At 45.1% G+C, this 20430-nt stretch overlaps 5 protein-coding genes across 6 annotated transcripts; 3 read left to right on the forward strand and 2 right to left on the reverse strand.

Annotated features, from left to right (window-relative positions):
* The first annotated feature begins 61 nt into the window (after positions 1–61).
* On the forward strand, positions 62–3224 carry LOC147042881 (uncharacterized). Its single transcript, XM_085936096.1, has 7 exons — positions 62–518; positions 904–981; positions 1061–1119; positions 1411–1561; positions 1682–1789; positions 1873–1909; positions 1988–3224. Exons 1-7 carry the CDS (start codon positions 351–353, stop codon positions 2578–2580), a joined length of 1194 nt encoding a protein of 397 aa, XP_085792222.1. The 5' UTR covers positions 62–350; the 3' UTR covers positions 2581–3224.
* Positions 3225–3742: 518 nt separating this feature from the next.
* fgl1b (fibrinogen like 1B) lies at positions 3743–5214 on the forward strand. Its single transcript, XM_085935848.1, has 8 exons — positions 3743–3799; positions 3875–4079; positions 4153–4312; positions 4379–4476; positions 4545–4633; positions 4708–4833; positions 4896–4960; positions 5034–5214. Exons 1-8 carry the CDS (start codon positions 3743–3745, stop codon positions 5212–5214), a joined length of 981 nt encoding a protein of 326 aa, XP_085791974.1.
* thsd1 (thrombospondin, type I, domain containing 1) lies at positions 5070–9652 on the reverse strand. The gene is made up of 8 exons (XM_085935847.1): positions 9550–9652; positions 8905–9016; positions 8172–8560; positions 7439–8078; positions 7166–7327; positions 6697–7084; positions 6196–6628; positions 5070–6117 (listed from the first exon to the last, which is right to left on the reverse strand). Exons 2-8 carry the CDS (start codon positions 8954–8956, stop codon positions 5515–5517), a joined length of 2667 nt encoding a protein of 888 aa, XP_085791973.1. The 5' UTR covers positions 8957–9016; positions 9550–9652; the 3' UTR covers positions 5070–5514.
* A 655-nt stretch (positions 9653–10307) lies between these two features.
* On the reverse strand, positions 10308–13533 carry vps36 (vacuolar protein sorting 36 homolog). Its single transcript, XM_085936272.1, has 14 exons — positions 13328–13533; positions 13149–13217; positions 13006–13076; positions 12762–12876; positions 12514–12603; positions 12030–12116; positions 11873–11905; positions 11719–11796; positions 11506–11640; positions 11376–11441; positions 11221–11285; positions 10788–10872; positions 10641–10717; positions 10308–10577 (listed from the first exon to the last, which is right to left on the reverse strand). Exons 1-14 carry the CDS (start codon positions 13421–13423, stop codon positions 10496–10498), a joined length of 1149 nt encoding a protein of 382 aa, XP_085792398.1. The 5' UTR covers positions 13424–13533; the 3' UTR covers positions 10308–10495.
* Positions 12678–19642, forward strand: proser1 (proline and serine rich 1). 2 transcript variants are annotated; one of them, XM_085936270.1, is made up of 12 exons: positions 12678–14292; positions 14371–14436; positions 14527–14595; positions 14698–14792; positions 14903–14996; positions 15130–15240; positions 15325–15420; positions 15569–15647; positions 15823–15915; positions 16859–18131; positions 18637–18781; positions 18881–19642. In XM_085936270.1, exons 1-12 carry the CDS (start codon positions 14248–14250, stop codon positions 19004–19006), a joined length of 2292 nt encoding a protein of 763 aa, XP_085792396.1. In that variant the 5' UTR covers positions 12678–14247; the 3' UTR covers positions 19007–19642. The 2 variants fall into 2 exon arrangements, with proteins under 2 accessions (XP_085792396.1, XP_085792397.1); XM_085936271.1 differs by lacking the exon at positions 15823–15915 and having other exon boundaries at positions 12689–14292.
* Positions 19643–20430: the final 788 nt, after the last annotated feature.

Below are 20430 nucleotides of genomic sequence, written 5' to 3' on the forward strand. Positions count from 1 at the left end.
TACAATGGTGATAAATTAACGAATGTGTTGAGAAAGCAAAAATTAAATGGCACTGGGAAATTCAGCGTGGCCCTCCGCGCATCGCAAATCCTGACGCGTGACACACGGGACGTCATAATTGCATTACGTGATGTTGTCGAGTTGAAACGTGTGTGTAGTAGGACGTGTCACGGAAGACGTTTTATTTATGTGAAAGTTGATGTTATCGCTTACAAAACTGTGTGAAATCCGTCATCCCATCTGTGCGTATTCCGCACGCGTCACTCAAGTCATGTCACCTGAGTTTGAGATGTGCAATCTTGCGATTTTTTTGCTGCTTCCGCATCGCTCGCTGCAAACTATGTGACAAAATGGATCAAATGTGGCCAAGTTGTGATCCGAGAGACGTGCGGTTCAATTACCAGGCCTTACCTCGCTTCGCGGAGCAAGGTCCGACCCTCGCTGCTCCGGACATGTTCAACGGACCTCAGCCAGTCATGTACATGAACAGTGCTGCAGGATATTACAGTCATGGCCAGGTAAGCATGCAAAGCTGATCAAGACGGCTGACATCTGATGCAATTTGCATGTGAAATGGCACGATGACAATCATCTGACACCGCACAACATTTTAAAGTTGGCATCAAAATGTTGAATATAATCTCCCTATTGTTGATGTGCCTTCTCACAAGTCAGTTTAAATCATGACTTATGTCACTTTTTAGAAGGCTAGAGATTAGTTTTCAACTCTTGGCTGCAGGATTTGTTGTCCGTTTGCATTTTCCGTATGCTGGCCTCATATTGCAATTAGGATTTGTGGTCAAACAACTCAAATGCATAGTTTCATGAAATAAATGTGGTATATGTGATGTGTTTTGGCAATGGCGTAATATGGCTGACTAAGGCTGTATGTCTTTTCCACAGCAGGTGCCATATTGGTGGCCCGTGCAAAACTTTGTTCCGCCAACATCAGTTAATTTTGCTGCCGCTCCTCCACAAATGGTAAAACCTGACTTGGCCACTGGACTTTTGTTTTACTATGACAGTTTTTATTGCTCCTTTTTTGTTTGTTTGTTTTCAGATGGGAGGCACAACAATGATGATGCCAGGGAACCCAAATCTTACTCCAGGTGTTTTTATGTGAGTGTCAAACACTCCTGCAATCAAAATGAAATGTTTAATTCATGGCATAGTTCAAACATCTTTGTGGTTTGTTGATGATTTGCAATTTATGATAAAATGCAAAATGGGGGGGAAAGGTGCACCCAGGGCATTTCTAACCCCATTTGACTTGCAAATCAATGATAAAAAAATAGATGTGAGAAAATCCCAAAACTTGGATGAAAGCACTGAATACTGCAGCTCTTGTTTTTGTCTATTGATGTCTTTTTTTATTTTGGATCAAAACTAACCGTCTCACTTGGTTAATAGGAGAGATGCCGACGATGAGGTGGAGCACCACCAGTACATAAAGAAACCACCAAATGCCTTCATGGTGTTTGCGAGGAAGCATCGCAAAGCTCTCATGGGAAAACTGGATAAGAAAGACAGCGCGTCAGTAAATGTCATCCTGGGAGAAATGGTGAGTGTGCTCCGGAGACTCCAAATCTAGATTTTTGAAAAAAAAAAAAAGATTCCATTCACCAAAATGCAATCGATCATCAAATAGCCACGTTTCCAAGTTGTTGCGATGTGTCCACAGTGGAATTCACTACCACAGCAAGACCAGGCCAAATACTACGAAGAAGCAGATGTTGAGAGGAGACGTCACGCCCAGTTGTATCCCAACTGGTCCATGTGTGACAACTATGTGTGTGTCCAATAGTTGGTGTAACCGTACATTGATTGGGATCTATTGTTCATATTTGCTGATGTATGATTTTCATCATGTAGGGCAAAAAGAGGAAGAGGATGAGGGGCAATGCTACAGGTACAGGTCGTTAGTTTTGAGATGATTCAAACAGTGTTGAGACTGATATTATTCTGAATTTTGTTTTTCCCCATCAAGATCCTGAAGCTCCACAGCCCACCAGGATGTGCGTGGCTCCGGTCCAGACGGGCATGATGGGGCCTGAACGATATCCGGCAGAATCCCAGTCTGTGAGCAGCACCCTTGCATGTTTACAACAACAGCAGCAGCAGCAGCAGCGGCAGCAGCAACAGCAGCAGCAGCAGCAACAACAACAGCAGCAGCAGCAGCAGCAGCAGCAGCAGGCTAAAGCCAGCCTTCCTACTTTTGTGCATAACTTCATGCCTCCAGCCGCTCCAACTTCATCCGGGATGGAATTCTCACAGCTTCTGAGCGGCGTAAATTACATGCCCCTAGCCCATGACAAACACGCCAGACCATTAACTGTGAATTCGTCGGAGCCTCAGAGCTTAGAGGAAGAGCTCCATGTTATACTGGAGCGATTTGAGGAAGAATCGTCCACCACACAGACTGAGCAGTCTGCCGCCGCACTGAATTTAGAGGAAGAGCTCCAAAGCTTACTAGAGCGTTTTCAGAACAAGCCCTCCACCACCGCGCAGTTAGGCACAGACAAGCTTCATTGCGTCTTTGAGGGTTTAGGAATCACTGCTGCTGATACTGGAGGCTGTTGAGGCGGCTCAGGTGGGACGCACGGACGGACGGACGGACGGACGGTGGAGCCAAGACAAAGAAAGAGAATCTAGAAACTGCACAACAGACTTTAGTGCGTGTGCGTCGTAGTCACCATTTTTAATGAATCCTCAGTTTACAGTGTTTTGTTTGTTTTTAATGATGGACATGCCACAGCACTTTATTTTTTTTCTAACATGCCATTAAGTTCCACATGGAAATGCACACAAAGCAAAGCAAACTTTTTGGACTGAAAGACTCTTGAGAGATGAGGTTCAGCTTCAACTTTTAAGCTCAGGAAGAACATCCATGCTGGAATCGTGTTCAACTTCCCAACATGGCACTCACTTTTATCAACGTGGTATTTGCGCTATTTATAATATATGTTGCACAGATTTAACCTCTTCAACGAATTGACACTGTATATATTAATCTGTAAATATGTTTATATGGTATACACACATACGAAATAATATATGACTTGTATATTGTAACTTGGTTGTTTCATTGTACATAACATCATTGTACATAACATGATGCATCACTTATGTTGCAGTCTAAAATTTATTTTTACACTTCTGATTAGGTGCTAGCTGCATTTCATTGGCTATGTACCTCTACTCTGCACAATGACAATAAAACAATATATCGGTCTACCTGATTCCACACTCGGGCGTTATTTAAAAAGGACTTTGGTTTGTGTAGTGCTAGCTTGAGGCTAAATAGCACTATTTGTTTGGCTTACATGCAAGCACAAAAAGGATCGCAGGTTTACAATAAGGCTGTAATTGTGCTTTAGAGAAAATGGAATCGTCTTTATTGCTGTAGGTACATTTTTCACGTGCACCACCACACAAATAATGAAATCAACTCAAGAAGTAATTCTGGAATTACAAGGATGACCTCAGCTACTCTTCCTGAACGGTGGAATGCTTGACAGAGGGAAGAAAAACCTTTGGCAATGTTTTTCCTCTAATGCGGACCATGCAGAACCAACCCAACCCATCTTGAACTCCATTCTGACTGCAGAACACATAGTCCGGAGACAACAAAAGGAACGCGGCAAAATGAAGGTAGGTAGATACTGCGTACGTCGAGTCGTTAATGATTCGTATATCTTGAATTGAAGTGAAATGTTTGCTATCATTTTAGACATCCCTCCCAATGTTGATGTTTTTCCTGCTTTTCCCAACCAAGACTTCATCATCCAACCTGTTTTCGGTGGGTGGGTGGCTGGCTAATCTACTTGGTCCTATTTGTGGCTAGATTGATTTGTAATCATTTTTTCTTTCAAAGGGATGCGGTCCAGACGTTGCAGCTCTCAAGCGCAGCATAAAGAGACTGGAAAACAAACTCGTGATCGGAACTTGGCAGGTGGAACACTTGCAGAGGAACAAATTCTTCCGCCAAATTTCACCTGCTCAGACTCCTCCATCGGGCTCAAACACGACCCTGACGACACCTCTTCCACCAGCCGGAAGCCTGATGGTCCACGACCGAGGTACAACCAGTCCGATATGTCTTTATTTCTGTCATCGGGTATTTGTAATCATTTGCTTTTGTTATGCTTTTAGATTGCTCTGAGCTGTTTGACAGAAGAAGACCAAGCAGTGGCTTTTACCGCATCAGACCTAAAATTGACCGAGAGCCAGTTTTGGTCTACTGCGACATGGACGACGGAGGAGGATGGACAGTGTTCCAGAGAAGGCGGAATGGAAAAGTTGACTTTAACAGGTGTTATATTGATCTTTGATGATCTGATATCATCTTTGTTCATATAATATATGTGTCTCTTCAAAGAGACTGGGTGGATTACAGAGATGGCTTTGGCGACTTCAAGCTGTGGAATGACGAGTTCTGGTTGGGAAATGAGCACATCTATTCACTGCTGTCGGACGGTAAGCAAGAATTTGACAAAGCTATTACATTCTGTTGATTTATTTACACTCACAATTTGTTTCCCAAGGTCGGAATCTGGTGAAGATAGACTTAATGGACTGGGCGGGACAAAGAAGTCATGCGTATTATGAGAACTTCCGCATCAGCAACGAAGCTGTTTGTAACGCAATTCTCCTCTTTCATGATTGGATCTTTTCAAGTCACATCGACGATTTTTGATTTTCCAATAGGATCGCTACCGGCTACGGTACAAGATGTACAGCGGAAAAGCTGGAGATGCTCTGGCGGGCGGTGGTGGGATGGTGGAGCGGTGGTCCGCGGGCCTCAGCGGCATGCAGTTCAGCACTAGGGATCAGGTTAGTAGTTGACTGCTCACACTTCTGGGAAGTATGGCTTTTGAAGATGATGTCATGGACAGGACAATGACCGCTACATTCAAGGCAGCTGTGCTCAGGAGAACAACGCGGGTTGGTGGTACAACAGGTCAGACTGACAGAACACTGCGTCATATCTCCAGCTAATCTGCCGATGCTTTATTTCTCCTTTCTGCCCACAGATGCCATTTTGCCAACTTGAATGGAAAATTCTACCGCAAAGGGGAGTACAAGGGCCTGTTTGATAACGGCATCGTGTGGGGCACGTGGAGGGGCCTTTGGTACTCCCTTCGACACACCACCATGAAGGTTCGTCCTCTGCTTTTCTTGGACGCCATGGGCAGCGGCGGCGGGGAAGGTTAAATATGCCGGCTACATCATATTTGGCAAAACTACGCTTTCATTACTCTTTGACAGTAACGTATCAACATTACAAATAGGCAAGCAATACCAGCAATGTAACCCATGATAAAAATAAATTGCCTCAATTTATTGCAGGATTTGTGTGGAAAAACTATGTTTAATTTGATATAAAGTAGTGGGGGGCAAAACGTGCCCATTCACTGAAAACATCAATGATGTTATTGGGCACAATTGGAATGATTAGCTATGACTCCCAAAACAATCTTGTTCAATTCTCCTGAGAAAAGATTTCTTCGTGATCTAATTCTCGTCTTTGGCGTAGTCCGGTGAAAGGCGTAGCACCCGTTGCTCTGCCTCACTCAGGGCGTAAGCGGAGCTTTCAGTGCCGACGTAGTATCCCGAGCCGGGACGCGGGCGGCCGTGTTCTTCCCTCTTTTCGGATGACGACACGCTGAAGGTGGAGCTACGCTGCCGCCCTCTGACGCTGGAGCAGGACTGAGCCTCCTTTAATTTCCGTGCCAGCATGTTCCTCTGGACCGGCGACGGACCGCGGCGATTCCAGTTCTGCTCGGCCCGTTCCACACTCAGGTTTGCTCCGTACTGACAGTCAGGACTTGGGAGTGGGCCGCCGATCCCTGAAATTCCCTCGTGAGCTCTCCTTCCCGCCTCGCCCCTCGGCTGGTTCTCCCCAGCACCACAGCGGTCCACGTGTTTCGTCGAGGTACTGGTTCCCGTGTGTTTCACTTGATAAGGAGTGGAAGTCTGTATTGAGGGATCCCTCTGGGGTCTAGAATGGGCCCACTTTGGGGTATCATGCTCTGGAATGGGGTAAGCGCTAAATGGAGACCTCTCTCTTCTCTCTTTGGTCCATGAGTTTCCTTCGGGAAGGGTCCGACATCCCACCTGAACAGTCATTTGTAGTAATTAAACAATTGTCGATCATCTTAAATCGAACGGAAATGACAAATTTGTGACGTTCACCTGAGTCATGCTTCTGTCTCGATAGCGCCCCGCAGAGGAAGGCTGAGGTTTTGTCTCCGTAAAACTGGAGGTCCTGCGGAAATGTGGATTCTTGTGATACGTGTTTGTCATCGTTCTGTCGGCGACACCTGCTACGCTACTCCTCTCCACCATCTCCACCCAATCGGCAGTGCGGTCTCGCCACTTGGATACTTGAGGGCCCAAGATGAGATCCACTCTGGGACCCGGTCGGTCTGGAGTGATCCGCGAAGTTCGAGACGGTGGCTCAGAAAAGGAGGATGCGATGGGTGATGGAATGTGGGAATTGGTCGGTGACGTCGGCTTCTCTAGGGAAGTATCGTGAACCGGGCTTGAGGACACGTGGTAAAGTTGTGTGGCCTCCTTTAAGCCCTTTTTCTTCATTTCTTTTAACTGCTGCTGAGCTAAGCGGTACCTAGAGGAAGACGGAACACATTTTACACTGCACCCTCACTGCTTTTTAAACCTGATTCAATTCCGTACCCAAAAATGGGAGGCAGGACCTTCTGACCAGTGGGTGACAGCCTCTCCGGATCCTGTGGGAGAGGCATCGCCACTGTCTGAGGAAGAGGAGGACCGCCCAGGGAAGGCCTGTGGATCTGGGTCGAACCCACGCCGACCGAGCTCGGTCTCTGGAGGCCGGCGCCGCAAATGGAGGCCTCGTCGGAGAGTTTGCGCCCGCCCGGGGAGTGCACGGAGCCTCTACGGACGGAGCTGCACTGAGGAGTACGGCAGAGCTTCCTCCACAGGGTAATCACCACGGTGGCCAGAATGACGGCCAGGCAGAGGGAGATGCCAACGATGGCCACCATGTTGCCACCGAAGGGACCGACTCCAGCCGGCACGGGAGGAAGAGATGGAGCTGCAAATGCTGGAGGGTGAGAAATATCATTCATACAGACAGCGTTGCATGTTTGGCAATATTTTGATTTTATGGCATTATCATAAATACCTGCACAGTCTTCCAGGGAGCAGAGGGACTGTTCCTTCACCATTCCAGTGCACCGCTTCCCTTCCACGCCAGAGGGCAACAAACACTCCCGCACACGTTCCCTGACACCCTCTCCACAGCTCACACTGCACACACTCCACTGTTTCCAGGGTCCCCATGATTCTTGACACACACACATTTTAAAGAGTACAATTTAATGGAATTCATTTGAATGATATCATCATGCCTAAGAGAAATTTTACCATAGAGGAAGACGGTTAGCAAACTGCTCACCTTCGCTCTTGTGCACCACCAGGCAGGTCTGAGCCGGACTAGGCGAGCGGCTGTAGTTAAACACAAATCGGAAGCAGTACTTACTCCTTCCCGGGTAAAAAACAGAGCAGTTGAATTCCGTCTCGTTCTCTCCTTGAGTGAGCCAGTTAAAAGCCAAGGGAGGAGAAGACGGCTCCTCTTGCCCGAAGCCCATCGCTGTTGTTCCCCCTGCTCCCGCTCTTCCAACAACTCCGTCCTTATACAACAGTACTTTGCCATCAATGTGCGCGCAAGGTGGACTTACGAGCTTCACGGTCACAGTCCCTTCACACCTACTCTTATAGGTATTGGCGTTTTCCACTAGCAGTTTATAGGAGAAGATATGGGACAAGTAGAGAGGACCGGAGCTTTTCACCTCCTGTGTTGAATGGGGGGAGCGCAGGGATACTTGTATGAAGTCTTTCTCCGTGAATGGAAAAGCACAGGGAAGCTTGATCATCTGGGAACGGAGAGGTTGAATGGGATGGAGCGTGCGGGCTTGCACCTTATTGATGCCCTTTCGACCAATCTGGTTGTATTCCATATAGCTGACTTCTAGCGACAGAGCAGCTTGGACGATGCTGGAGCAAGGCTGGAAGTGTTCATTGGTCGATAAGCCGATCTGAAGAGAGGAAAACATGTATGTAGCGACAACCCTCATGATGGATTTAGCATCTTCAGAATTTGCTGCAATGAAAAAATTGTCGGTACTCGCCTGGAAAGCTGCCGAGTGGTTCCCGACCCTCTCGACCGCAATGTGAAAGGTGGGCCACTGCACCTGCAGTTCTGAACTCCACCACCACGCGGTACTCTCCGAACGCTCCGTCCCATTTGCGTGGGACTCCTCCGCCGTGCTGATTTGCTTTAGCAGGAAGCGGAAAGTTCCAGCATACAGGAAACAGGAGCAGTTGAACTCCACCCTACCGGCAGACTGGTTGTTGGGCAGAGTTCTTGTCAGGAGGGTAGTGTTGGTGTTCATGTCAATTAGAGATACACTCAGATGGCAGATGAGGCTGCTGTTGGTTTTTGTGCCGTAGTCCACGAATACACTGGCGTTGCTGAGGGCAATGTGGAAGGAGGGCCAGATGTTGAGCCCTGCCAAAGCTTGACCAGAGAGCACAGAAAAGAGCATGAGAGGTGTTAATACTCGTTTAAGGAACAAAATGATCAGAGAATATCAACATGTCTGATGCAAATGTTCTATTTTATTTGATGATATCCACAATAGGCATCACACTCATCAAACTACGATGCAGTTCTCGTGATTCAAATGAAGTATGACACAGAAAAGTTCAATCCAAATGTACCTCGATGAGACTTTTCAAAGTATTGCAGCCACTGTAATGTTTTGCACAGTTTGAACATTTTGTGCAGTGTTCTCGAACCAATAGAGGAAGCCGTAAACACATTTTGACAATCACTGATGGAGTCCATTTGGTCACACATACCATATCCCGTGAGGCCAAGCAACAGAGAAAGAAAGGAGACAGCTCGTGGCATTCCGATGTCTCGTTCTTCACTTTACACCTCATTGCCGCCTTCTTCTACCATTGCTTGGTTCTAAAATCACAAAAATGCAGTACAAAATTGCTGGTGAATGTCACACATACTGTAAATATATGTAGCCACATATTGTGAATTTCAATAATATTAGGATTCAACGCGACAAAAAGTGGGAAAATTTAAAGCAAATGCTTTTTGGAATTGTCAACTGTCCCAATACTTTTGTTCACATTTCTTCTGCGGTTCCCTATTGTCTTGTATGATTTGTTTTTAAATACAACCATATGCAATTGGCTTCATAAACACCAATTACAAAAAAAAAAAGTTTGCAAACGTGGCATTTCAGAAAATGTACATTAGCTTTGAATCTTAATCAAATTGACATCAACAGCGCAACTTTCTCAACAGTCAAATCGGTCGCAATGCGCATTCTCAATCAATCTAAATCCAGGACAAAAATGCTTGTTACTTATCTGTTTCTTTTTAACACCGTGTACATGTTAGTAAATCATAAAAAAAAATCAACCTGGCTTGACAAACAAAAATACGTTTTAAACATAACAAAATGTCCATTAAAAATGAGTACTCACGCGTCCGGCCTCATTTGAGCAGCATGAGTGTTTTTTTCCGCGGTTTCGCTCAGAACGATGACAACACTGCGCACGCAGTGTGTGGAGAAGTGCACAATTGTCGTGTGCTGCTGTTCGGAGTGGGAGAGAAACACCTCCCGTGCGCACCATTGTTGTACTGTCTTGTTGTTGTTTTTTTCCCCCCGATGTTTTTCAGAATCAGCTTTATTGACCAAGTTTGTGCATGCCAAACGAAATCTCAGTCAGTTCCCCTAGAAAACGCACAAAAAGCCCCGAATCAACTACTTCATATTTTATAATTGTTTTTTTATTTTATTTCTGGGATATTGGTGCATGATGTTTTTAACTAAGAGACTTTTGCAGAGATGGTCTGCACCAATATTGACAATATCATATATATATATATATATATATATATACACACAAAAATATTCGTCAAAAATACATACAGAAGTGCAGAAGGTCAACGTGTTCCTAAATATTTATTACTTGAAATATTCATGATTGCGAAACAATATATTTTTATGTTCATTTATTCATGTCATTTTTGGTTCTTTGGACATTCCAGTTAAACCAATGCACATCCGATGGGCTCAGTCAATAGGTTTACCGTATACATTTAATTTGTGCATTTCGACCTCATTGGGATTCCTCATTTCTGCTCCCAAATGAGCCACGTGGTCTGCGTACCTCTGGAGAACCATTTCATAAGAAAGTAGAGCTTCTCTTGCAATGAGAGCCACAGCATTAAACACAAATTGCAAAAGAGGCCCAGGTGGCATTTATTTACAACAAAATTCATTCATACACATCCCTTTCTGACACATTGTGACTGACTGACTGCTACCTAGCTGAATTGTGTACACTTTGGTTTGACAAGAACACATTATTAGTTGGAAATGTAAGAAGCAGAAAATGCACAGCGAGGACACCTAGATGCAAAACCTCAAAAGAGGTTTGGGTAGAACCTCAAACCCTCAACGGAGTCATCTCGACAAAGATGGCCCATCTTCTCAGCCAGAAGCAAACTGCAAAAGACAATATTTGTTTTAATGTGATGATGGTGATGCATCACCATATTAGACACTTACCGCTCCTTAGACAGAAGCACAGAGAGACCCACAAGTTTAGCAAACTCCTCTGCTGTTAAAGACCCTTTCTCTGTCACCTGATAGGAAAGAAAAATGGGAAGAACATCAAAGGTGACTTCTTTGCCAATAGGTAACAGCGAAGCTCACATTGTCCAGGGCTGAGGCGATCATTTCCTCTTCGCTGTGAGACTGCAGCTGGACCACCATCACACCACTATCAAATACACGCAGCCTGCGCAAGGGAAAAGCGGCTGTCATGTCATGTTCAGGTGATTTTTACAATCTTTTGTCATGCCATTTTCTTTCTCATCTTTTGGCATACAAGTGAAGGACTACTACGTAAGACTTTTGTTCGCTACAAAATCTCAGGAAGTGACCGAAGTGGTCAACATTTTGAAAAACAGGAAGCCTGACAGGAAAAGCCTGGCTGGTTCTTCTATGTAGGTCAACGAGAGGGCGATTCTAGGATTGGACGTGTAGGGAAGCGTGCTCTGACCACGCTCTATTTTCTATGTCGTTTTGATTTTATGTGGGAATTGGGATGGGAAAGCTTCTTAGAAGAAAGAAAAAAAAAACACACCTCAGTGGGAGCTTCAAGGACTCAAACATTTTGCATGCGTTCAATAAATCATCCGGAGATAAAAGCTGTCAAAACAGGGGAAAAAAAAAAACATCTCGGTTAGAGTCTTTAAATCCATGAAGCTTTGGTCGTGTTATTTTTGATGATCGGAATACCTCCATGCCTCGAGCCCGATTGACCAGACAGTACACCTCGGACAGCGCCATCATGCCTCCGCGCTCCTGAGAAGGTGGAAAATGATCAACCTTTTTAAAGATGGCGGCCCAAGTGGTATGGAATGCTTACCTCCAGTGGGGCCAGGAGCATATCTCCCAGTTGTTTAGCCAGCTGCATGTGGTAATGTGTGCCTGAGCCATGTGTTTCCCTGGTGACGGGGTTAGCGATGCCCATGCTCAGCAGGTAGGACTTAAAGCGGATGGTCTTGAAAGTAGAAATAACACGTTATTATGGTGCGTGTCATATGTGCAAGTATCCACCTTGATTAGCTCAAGTTATCACCTCGTCCTCTGTTATGTCCCCTTGCTTGTCTTTTATCTTATTAGCGATAGATTTGGACAGCTCAACCATCTCTTTGGCCTGATTGAGGGGAGAAGACACACACTTGGTAAAGTAACCACTCATTGTTTATATCACACAAACAAATGTTCTTTACCTTTACCATCAGCTTACTGAGATCCTCAAAGGCCTACAGAAGGAAACAAAAAAGTGTAACAAGCACAAGATTGTCACAATTCAATGTTTGTATTGATTGTAAGTGCATTGTTGTTTACTTTGGCCACAATACAATCAGCCAAGATATTTTACAACACCTCTGAGATGTTTTTGTCCGTTTCTTTCCTCCTCTCCTCTATTTTTCGTTCAATGCCAACAATCCCGACTGCGCGTGTCCTTCCTGCCTGCAAGACCACAATGGAAAGGAAAGAGGAATCATTTCACATTTTTAGAGCAGAGGAACCAATACAGCAGGAACAAATTGTAGTCAGTAGAGAGATATTTTGTAGAGGTTGTTTCATACTGTTCAATACCACTTGCAGGAGTAATTGTGATTTCATTAGAGGGGATTAAACCAAATGTATGAAAATGAAATTGTGATCTGTGATGCAATTTTCATGATAGCCAATTCAATGATGTGTGAATAAAGGGACACATGCACTGTTTCATCACAAAAAAGGGAAGCAACACTGCCATCCAGTGGGATGTATTTTAAATAGACAGTGCAGTCATCACATGAGAATGTTCCCCCTCTCTATCTAAAAGCTGACACCAGAAAGAAACGAGAGTGCGTGCTCAAACCTGTGAGCCGAGTCCTATTTCAACTGGTTGGGAAGCGGGTGTGTTCTCCCATCTCTTCTGTATCATCTCTTCATTTAGCCTCCTGAAAAACTTCAGATGAAATTAAAGCACTATTAAGTGGACATGTTATGGGAACACTGACTTTTAAGTGCTTGTACACCGATTGTTGGATCCTTGACGGCCCTCGGCGTTAAGTTTCTGTATAGAGGACTCCAAAGCCACTTTAAAGCAATAGTGGTGGGGTTTACCTCGATCTGCCCATGTTCTTTAAAAGAGAGCTTGATGTAGGAAAACTTGCTTTGTTGGTAAGGACCTTGCTCCTTGTTGGCAGGAGCTGGATGCAAGTGTATGACAATCTTTGCACTGCAACGAAGAAGAAAACAAGACATAAGAGTTGAAGGTAAATGCATGCTATTCAACATGAACGTTCTTACCGCCTAAAAAAACCTCACAATGACATGTAGAAACATATGTACAGTGCAGGTTACTCACCTCTTCCCTATTCCCGCTGCTTGCTCCTCAAAAAATATGATTTGTGACAATGGCATAGAAATGCAGCAGTCCTGTGAAAAATAACATATGTGCATTGTTGTTTACATGATTTACATACAATTTAATCAAAGACAAGCCCTTACGTGATTTTTAGTATCCCTCCATATCAAGCGATGAGTGCTCAGCAAGGCGTTTCCAACATCTAGTTTAGCCTATATAAGTGCAAGAAACAAACTTCATGACAATGCAACAAATGTCACGATTAATTCATGGAAAATTTAGCTTGTCTAAGACTGAACGTAGCACCCAGGGAAGAATATACCTTGTCGTCACCATCATACAATCTGACGCCTTGTTGCTGTATAACTAATGTCTCATTTATTTCCAGGAAACCGTTTGACCACGAAAATCGATCCATTTCTTATGATTTGGCAATCCGATCGTTCCCCTGCAGTTAAAAACTACTAGGACGCCTCATCTTATGTTTACTTCCTGTTGGTATCCCATTGAAAGGTGCCCCAGCGCTGCCTGTCAAAAACAGATCAAACTATATCGGGGGGAAAAATACATGTTCCATTCACTATGATAGAATTTCAATTTTATACATATATATGTACATTTATCGCTTATAATTTGTATTTTGTCGACTCTTCTCATATTTGTGCAACACTCTAATGGCGTTCTGTCGAGCTGCTTTGCAGAGGTCCTGACGATGTTGACTTGACCAGCGCCAGCTGTCAGTGGAAGCTAGCATATGAGCTTCAGCCCTGTCGCCTTTTTGTTCATTTTGTCATTTTATGCCATTGTTATAATAATTTCCAGAATCGGGTTTGGAAGAAAACGAATGAAGCTGATGGTGAAATTTTCTCCCTGAATGCATAACGCCTTTTAGTTCAACTATAGTCGTAAACGGGGCAGCTAATGTTGACTAGCTTGTTGTTAGGGATGTAGTGAAGGCAGGTTGTGCAGTGCACTCGGCATTTTCGCTTTCTTTTTGTTTTTTAGAAGTCAATTGTTCCAACTAGAAAAAAGTTGTGTCGCGTGAGATCACTGAAAATTGCCATAACTATACCACTATCTATAAACGATTTAGAATATGTTTTTTTCTAGTATTCTATTTTGGCCACTATAGCTAGGCTTTTTTTTATACTTTTAGATAATCGTAAATCACCATATCAGCTCTACTGTGAATAGTGGATTTACTACGTATGTAAAAAAAGAGGGCTAACTAATTATATTATCATGGATAAGAAGTCATTTGACATCGTCATCGATGAAATAAAGAAGGTAAAGTTTGCACAGTGAAAACCCATACAATTATGATGAGGGGAAGATTTCTGATTGGTCCATTTGTGTATTATTCAGTGTGTCCTGACCGATCAGCGGATAAAGGCCATTGAGCAGGTGCATGGATACTTCTCCAGTGAACAGGTAATCAGAAACACTGATGCATAGCATTTGTATTATGGTCAATAGACGAAGCAATCTAGTGTTGTAAGTTGTCTCCTTGACCATTTACAGGTCACTGATATACTTAAATACTTCTCCTGGGCAGAACCTCAAATTAAAGCAGTAAAAGCGCTGCAGCATGTAAGTAATGTTTATAATGTTAGAAAAGGCTCAAATATAAATCAAGCTCGCCTTACTGTCATTTTCCGTGTTTAATAGAGCATGTGATACTTTTTCTTGTAGAAAATGGTCGCCATCCCCACCACCAAAGTTGCCAACATTCTGAATTGCTTCACCTTTTCAAAGGACAGAATTATTGTCTTGGAGCTGATTGCTTTGTGAGTGCATCAGCAAATGTAACACCTTGAAAGATCATTGTGCATCGTTCGGACAGGCATAAAACTGCTAGAGCTCCCCACAAAACCTTTTGGTCTGCATTTCTTTGCAGGAATATTGCAGATGCTCAAAATTACCGGCCTGTAGAGGATTTATTTCGCATACACTTGTCGGAGAAGAAGCGCGCTCGCAGAATTCTGGAACAGGTATTTATATATTCAGTGACTAAGCAAGTTACTTAAAATATATTGTGCCATCTTGTGATCGGATACGTGATTGTTTTTTAATATTTGATAGAGTCTACTGACACCAAATAAACTAACCATTTTTTTCCACTAGGTATGTAAAGTGGGTTGCAAGGCTCCTGTAGCCATGATTTCATCCTGCGGTATGATACCGGGAAATCCATATCCAAAAGGCAGACCCAGTCTGGTTACTGGCACATTCCCAGTAAGTCCTGTAAAGTTGAAACCGTATAAAGCCTTCCCCATCTTCAAGATGTTGCTGAAAATGTGATCTAATGCCCATTAACAGGGAATCCCTCCCTTAAAGAAAGAAGGAGAGAAGAAAGATGACACCAGTATGGAGAGTAAGGGGATTGCCACTCGAATTATCGGAACCTCCAAACCAGTAAGGTCATTTATGATGGAATGGTATAATGTTCTGATTAATATGGTGTGCTGCAAATTCAGAGACCAAACCAAAAATGTCGATCCCTTTTCTCAAACGACAAGTGCCTGAGGACATTTTTTCCATTTGATTGTGATTTGTCTTGCAGTTCCCTTCAAGCTACAACCCCCACCGGCCCGTGCCCTACCCCATACCACCGTGCAGACCCCATGCTACCATTGCACCGAGTAAGAGGCCACACACAAAGCGGACCCCTCCTCTAAACTAATTACAAAAAAAGGTTCAATACAATGAAGTGGTGGGGGGGGGGGGGTCAAGTCCGATGCCGCTCGATTGCAGTCGTTACTGTGTAAGCGGTGTTTGGTGGCCGATGACAATACTGTATTTGCAACTGCTACACAGGTGCGTACAACAACGCAGGCCTTGTTTCTATGGGAGGGGTCATAACGGCCAATGTGCCCCCTCCCCCCTACAACTCTGCCCACAAAGTAGCAGGTATGGTTCAACTTGATTGTAGAAACCTGCTGAAGCTGGCATGCTGCTTACCTGCGCTTCTGCACTTTTAATGGTGCACAGTATGCTTTATTTATTTTTTTGAATGACCAGAAAATAACAGCTACTGGTACAACATTTCAAGGCTGTAAAGTTCTTCATTTGATTTCGCACGACTGTCAATAGATGCACAGTATTGTTTGCAGCAAAAGGTTTTACGGCAGTTCAGTACGATATCATCTTGGAGTACGGCCTGAAGTGTGGTTACTGTATTTCCTCATGTAGGTGGCCAGGAGTGACATTTAGTCAGAGTACCAGGAACGCACTTTAGTTGGACAAATATATTTAAATCATTACGATAGTGGATCATGTTTTTTTTTTCCCCCCAATATCTTATGCTGCTGAATAATCCATCCACCTTGCACCTATCAGCACTTAGTCTACTCTGCAGCTACATGGCAGTGTCGTCAAGATATCTGAGGAAATATGCTAACTGCATCAAATTGCTGTTTTTTGGTCAGTCAATGGAGATGCTCATTTTCATCATTTGGTTGCTTACGGCACGAATAGCTTCAGACTAATGCCACCACTGTTCTTTCTGGATTCATGCTTGCAGCTCATGAGGGGATTTTTTTTTTAACCCGCATTGCTTTTTTTCTTTTTAACTTGAAAACCATGTCTCACTCTTTTGGGTAGGCATGTGGCCAGAACCACAAATAAAGTATTTTTTCCATTTCAAAGTGAGTGATATGAGCCCTGTTAATAACTAAAACGCCAAACCCACTATGATGATAAGACAACCCCACCCAAAATTCCGATCATATTCCAAGCTTGCACGTGGGGGATTCTCTCTATGGTCTCTCGATTTGAATTGTTTTGTAAGAGTTGGCTTCCGACATTACAGTGGTACCTAGTAACAGTCATCCTGATGTCTTTATGTCATTAGGCTACGCCAGACCAGGCAATCCTCAGAACACCACGCCAGGAGTCACCAGCGGGCCGCTGCTCATCCCTCATGGCTCTACGCCGTCCACCCCTGTCCCACCGCAAGCTTCCCCGTCCCAGCCAACTCCCATCACTCCAGTTTTTCCCGGCATGGTGCCCTCTCACAACTCACCCGCTCCGTCACCATCTGTCATCAAAGCGGCTCCGCAGACACCCGGCGGCCACGCTACTCCGTCACCATCTTCCGTCATTAAAGCCCACACCCCCTCAGGTACACCTTGTGGAACTCCTGTTCCTGGCAGCGGAGGCTTCTCCCCTTTCCATTCGCGACCAGGCACCCCCGCTACCTCCCACAGTGGCGCAGAGGCCCTGTCTCAGATGAACCCCATGGGCTCAACTCCGCAGAGGGCTTTTGCCCAGGCTACTGAGCACCCTTTCCATAGCATACAAGCACAAGCAGGTAATCACCCTGGCTCGGTCATCCGCAGCTACACCCCCTCTGAAAGTCCATCTACTCCAGTGATTCCCAATCGTTCAACCCCTGGTCCCAGCCCCAAACCCTCCCCCGCCCATTCTGCCCAGGCTCAGGCCGCCATGGGTCGGCCCGGAACCATGAACAGACAGAGCGGGGGTGGCGGCAGTGGCAGTAACAGCCCGGTGCCCTCGGCTTTCAAGGGGACATCTCGTTCCGGCACGCCCTCTCTTAGCCCTTTGGTGCCACCGGGATCAGCCCAGGCCGCGCTGGCCCGTTCTTTGGGGCTCTCGCACCCACCGGGCTCTCCTCAAGTCTCCCTGGCCAGTCCCGTCGCCATCAGCGGCCTCCAGGCTTTGTCTGGGAGCCCGGGACCGCCGCACTACCCGGGCCTGTCCCCTTTTCCCGCTCTTTCCTCCCCCCTTCCTCCTACGTCATCGGGGAACATGGCAAATCCCTCCCCGAACTCCATCTTTCACGGGCTGGCTCCCAACGCTGCAGCCAACGCGGCGGCCTCTCCTTTCGGTCTTGGCCTGACCTCTGCCCCCTCTATATTCCCAGGCCTTCCGCCTGGTGCGAGCCCGGCCGCTTTCACAGGCCTGGGAGTTTCAGGAGGGCACGGGGCAGGGAGCCCCGTGTTGCCTTCATTCATGGGATTAGCAGGCGCCGCTCCATCCTCCGTTGCATCAGTGGCGCCAATGCAGGCGGCGGTAGTGGCGGCGGCGGCGGCAGCCGGCGTCCCAGCATCATCGCCGGTTTTACCTGGTTTCGCTTCTGCCTTCAGCTCCAACTTTCAGCCTGGGTAGGTCACCATTGTTTGAGGTGGATACAGTTTTAAATGCTCTTCCACCAGACTGCAGCAGGTACACCATTAACCTCTGCGTTCTCCATCATATCAGATTGAACCTTGACACACACATCTACCGCGTAAATAAAGGCAGGATCATTATTTCAGTATGTTGTAGTTTTTTGGAAACATTTGTTGAGAGGTATGAATGGAAGATGGTCAATTACCTTTGAAAACGTTGAGCTTTACAGGTAACATTAATGGTGAAAGAACTTTTGAAATGATTTGTCATAGATATCACAAAAACCTCCGATTTGAACCTGCCATATCTTCTACCGATTGCAGTTTACCCATGGTGCAGTTTATGGACTTTGCCTCGTAATTACTATGACCTGAGAATTTCACCGTTTTTTTCCACAAAGCCACACCCTCGAGTTGACACGTGACACACTCTTGTTCTACATGCCCCTGGTGAAATGGCAGCTTTTTGGTGATGGTGAATTGTGTCCATGTACTCCAGGTTGAGCAGTGGCCTCCAGGCTCAAGGAAACAGCGCCTTCCCAGGTCTGCTGTCCTTCCCTGGAGTCCCGAGTTTCTCTCCTGCCGCCTCCCCTGCTGCTCTCGGCGGCCTCCACAATCCAGCTATGCAGCCCGCCCTGCTGCAGGTACACACCCACGCACACATTTTACCGGAAAGCCCTATCTATACCTGGTTGAGACGTCTGGTTGTTAAGTTTATTTCATGGAGGTTTCTCTTCTTCCAGGCTCACCCGACAACAACTTTGGAGGGCTTAGCTCCTCAGGCCAACGCTTTCGCCAACTATGCCGCAGGACCAGGAAACCCCTTCCCCCTCCAGCCGGGCTTGCACCCACAGTTGGGTTGGCAGTGATGTCTGTTCATCTACTGCGATGACATGCCGAGCACCCCTTTCAATAAAAACCTTCAGCAAATCTACGAACTGAAGACAGAAGACTGTGAAATGAAACGAGTGACGAATCGTTTACGCGTTAGTAAACAGATGTAAATTTGAGCTTGTTTTTCAAAGTCAAACGTGAGTAGTTATAATGTTAGTCTTGTCTTTTGTCGCTTTTACCTACACGAATTAAGTTTAAATAGGTGATGCCATTTATTGAAATGGCCATATTATGGCTGACGACGGCTATCTAGATTCTCGTGGACCAATTCAGCATGAGGGAACTGCAGCGGAATACCCTCCTAGAGGACACTGCCAGGACAATCGAAGGCACCTCCGACAGCTCTTCGCTTTGGCCTGGACATCCACTTTTTGATTTCCATATTATGTATTTTATGTGCCCTCTTTGCATCCATTGCAGCCTGGTGATCCTGAAAGGGGGATCCTTCCATCTGTGGTCCCTTCTCAAGGTTTCTAATTTTTCCCCTGGTAGGGGTTTTTGAGTTTTTCCCTGTCCTTTTGGGAGAATAATTGTCAATTGATTGTCTATGTGAAGCCCTTTGAGACTGCTTGTGATTTAGGGCTATACAAATAAACTTGACTTGACTTGAATATTATGTTGACAACTCGTAGTGTAAAGGTGTGGATTGTTAAAATTACAGCTATGAGAACTTCTTTGAGTCAATGAAACACTAATTGTTGCTGTCACACAAGGTGTTATGTTCGTCAATTGACATTTGAATCCCTACTGTTACTTTGTTCTTTTGTTACACTGTCGTTTGTTTTGGATTAGATTTGTTTTTATATCGCTTTAGCCAGTAGATACTGTGAAATTTTTTTGTGTTTTATGCCGTGACAGGCCAATGATTTGAGGTTCCTTGAATAAACAGAAACACACAGTTCTTACATTTAATCACAGACGTGCATATCAAAAGGGATTATGATTCCTGAATCGACTTGACTTGACTTTATTCATTCATGCTCGCAGTGGAGCCAAAAAGGCCTAATGAGAGCGGCGTCGATAGTGACAAGGGCATCTGCAGGTAGCTCGTGTCTCCCCATCACTGTGAGATTTTTGGTCGAGGTGATATCCTAGATACTTTATAGTTTCCATAACAGGTACCTCCTGCCCTCCCAGCATCAAAGTCCGCTTTATTGTCAATTTCTTCACATGCCAGGCACACAAAGAGATCGAAATTACGTTTCCCACCGTCCCACGGTGACTAGACACCATGAGACTCATGTAGACAATGAAAAAAAAAAAAACTGAACTTTTTATTCCACTCTCATGATAGCTGCAAGTCATTGCTCTATTGATCTATCAATTGATCTGTCAATTTATCTATCTATCCATCTACAGAATCTGTTTTCAATTTGTGGATGTGGTTGCTTTTGCATTT

Source organism: Syngnathus leptorhynchus, chromosome 17 (genome assembly GCF_054491065.1).
Source record: "Syngnathus leptorhynchus isolate UIUO chromosome 17, UIUO_Slep, whole genome shotgun sequence".
NCBI classification, from domain to species: domain Eukaryota; kingdom Metazoa; phylum Chordata; class Actinopteri; order Syngnathiformes; family Syngnathidae; genus Syngnathus; species Syngnathus leptorhynchus.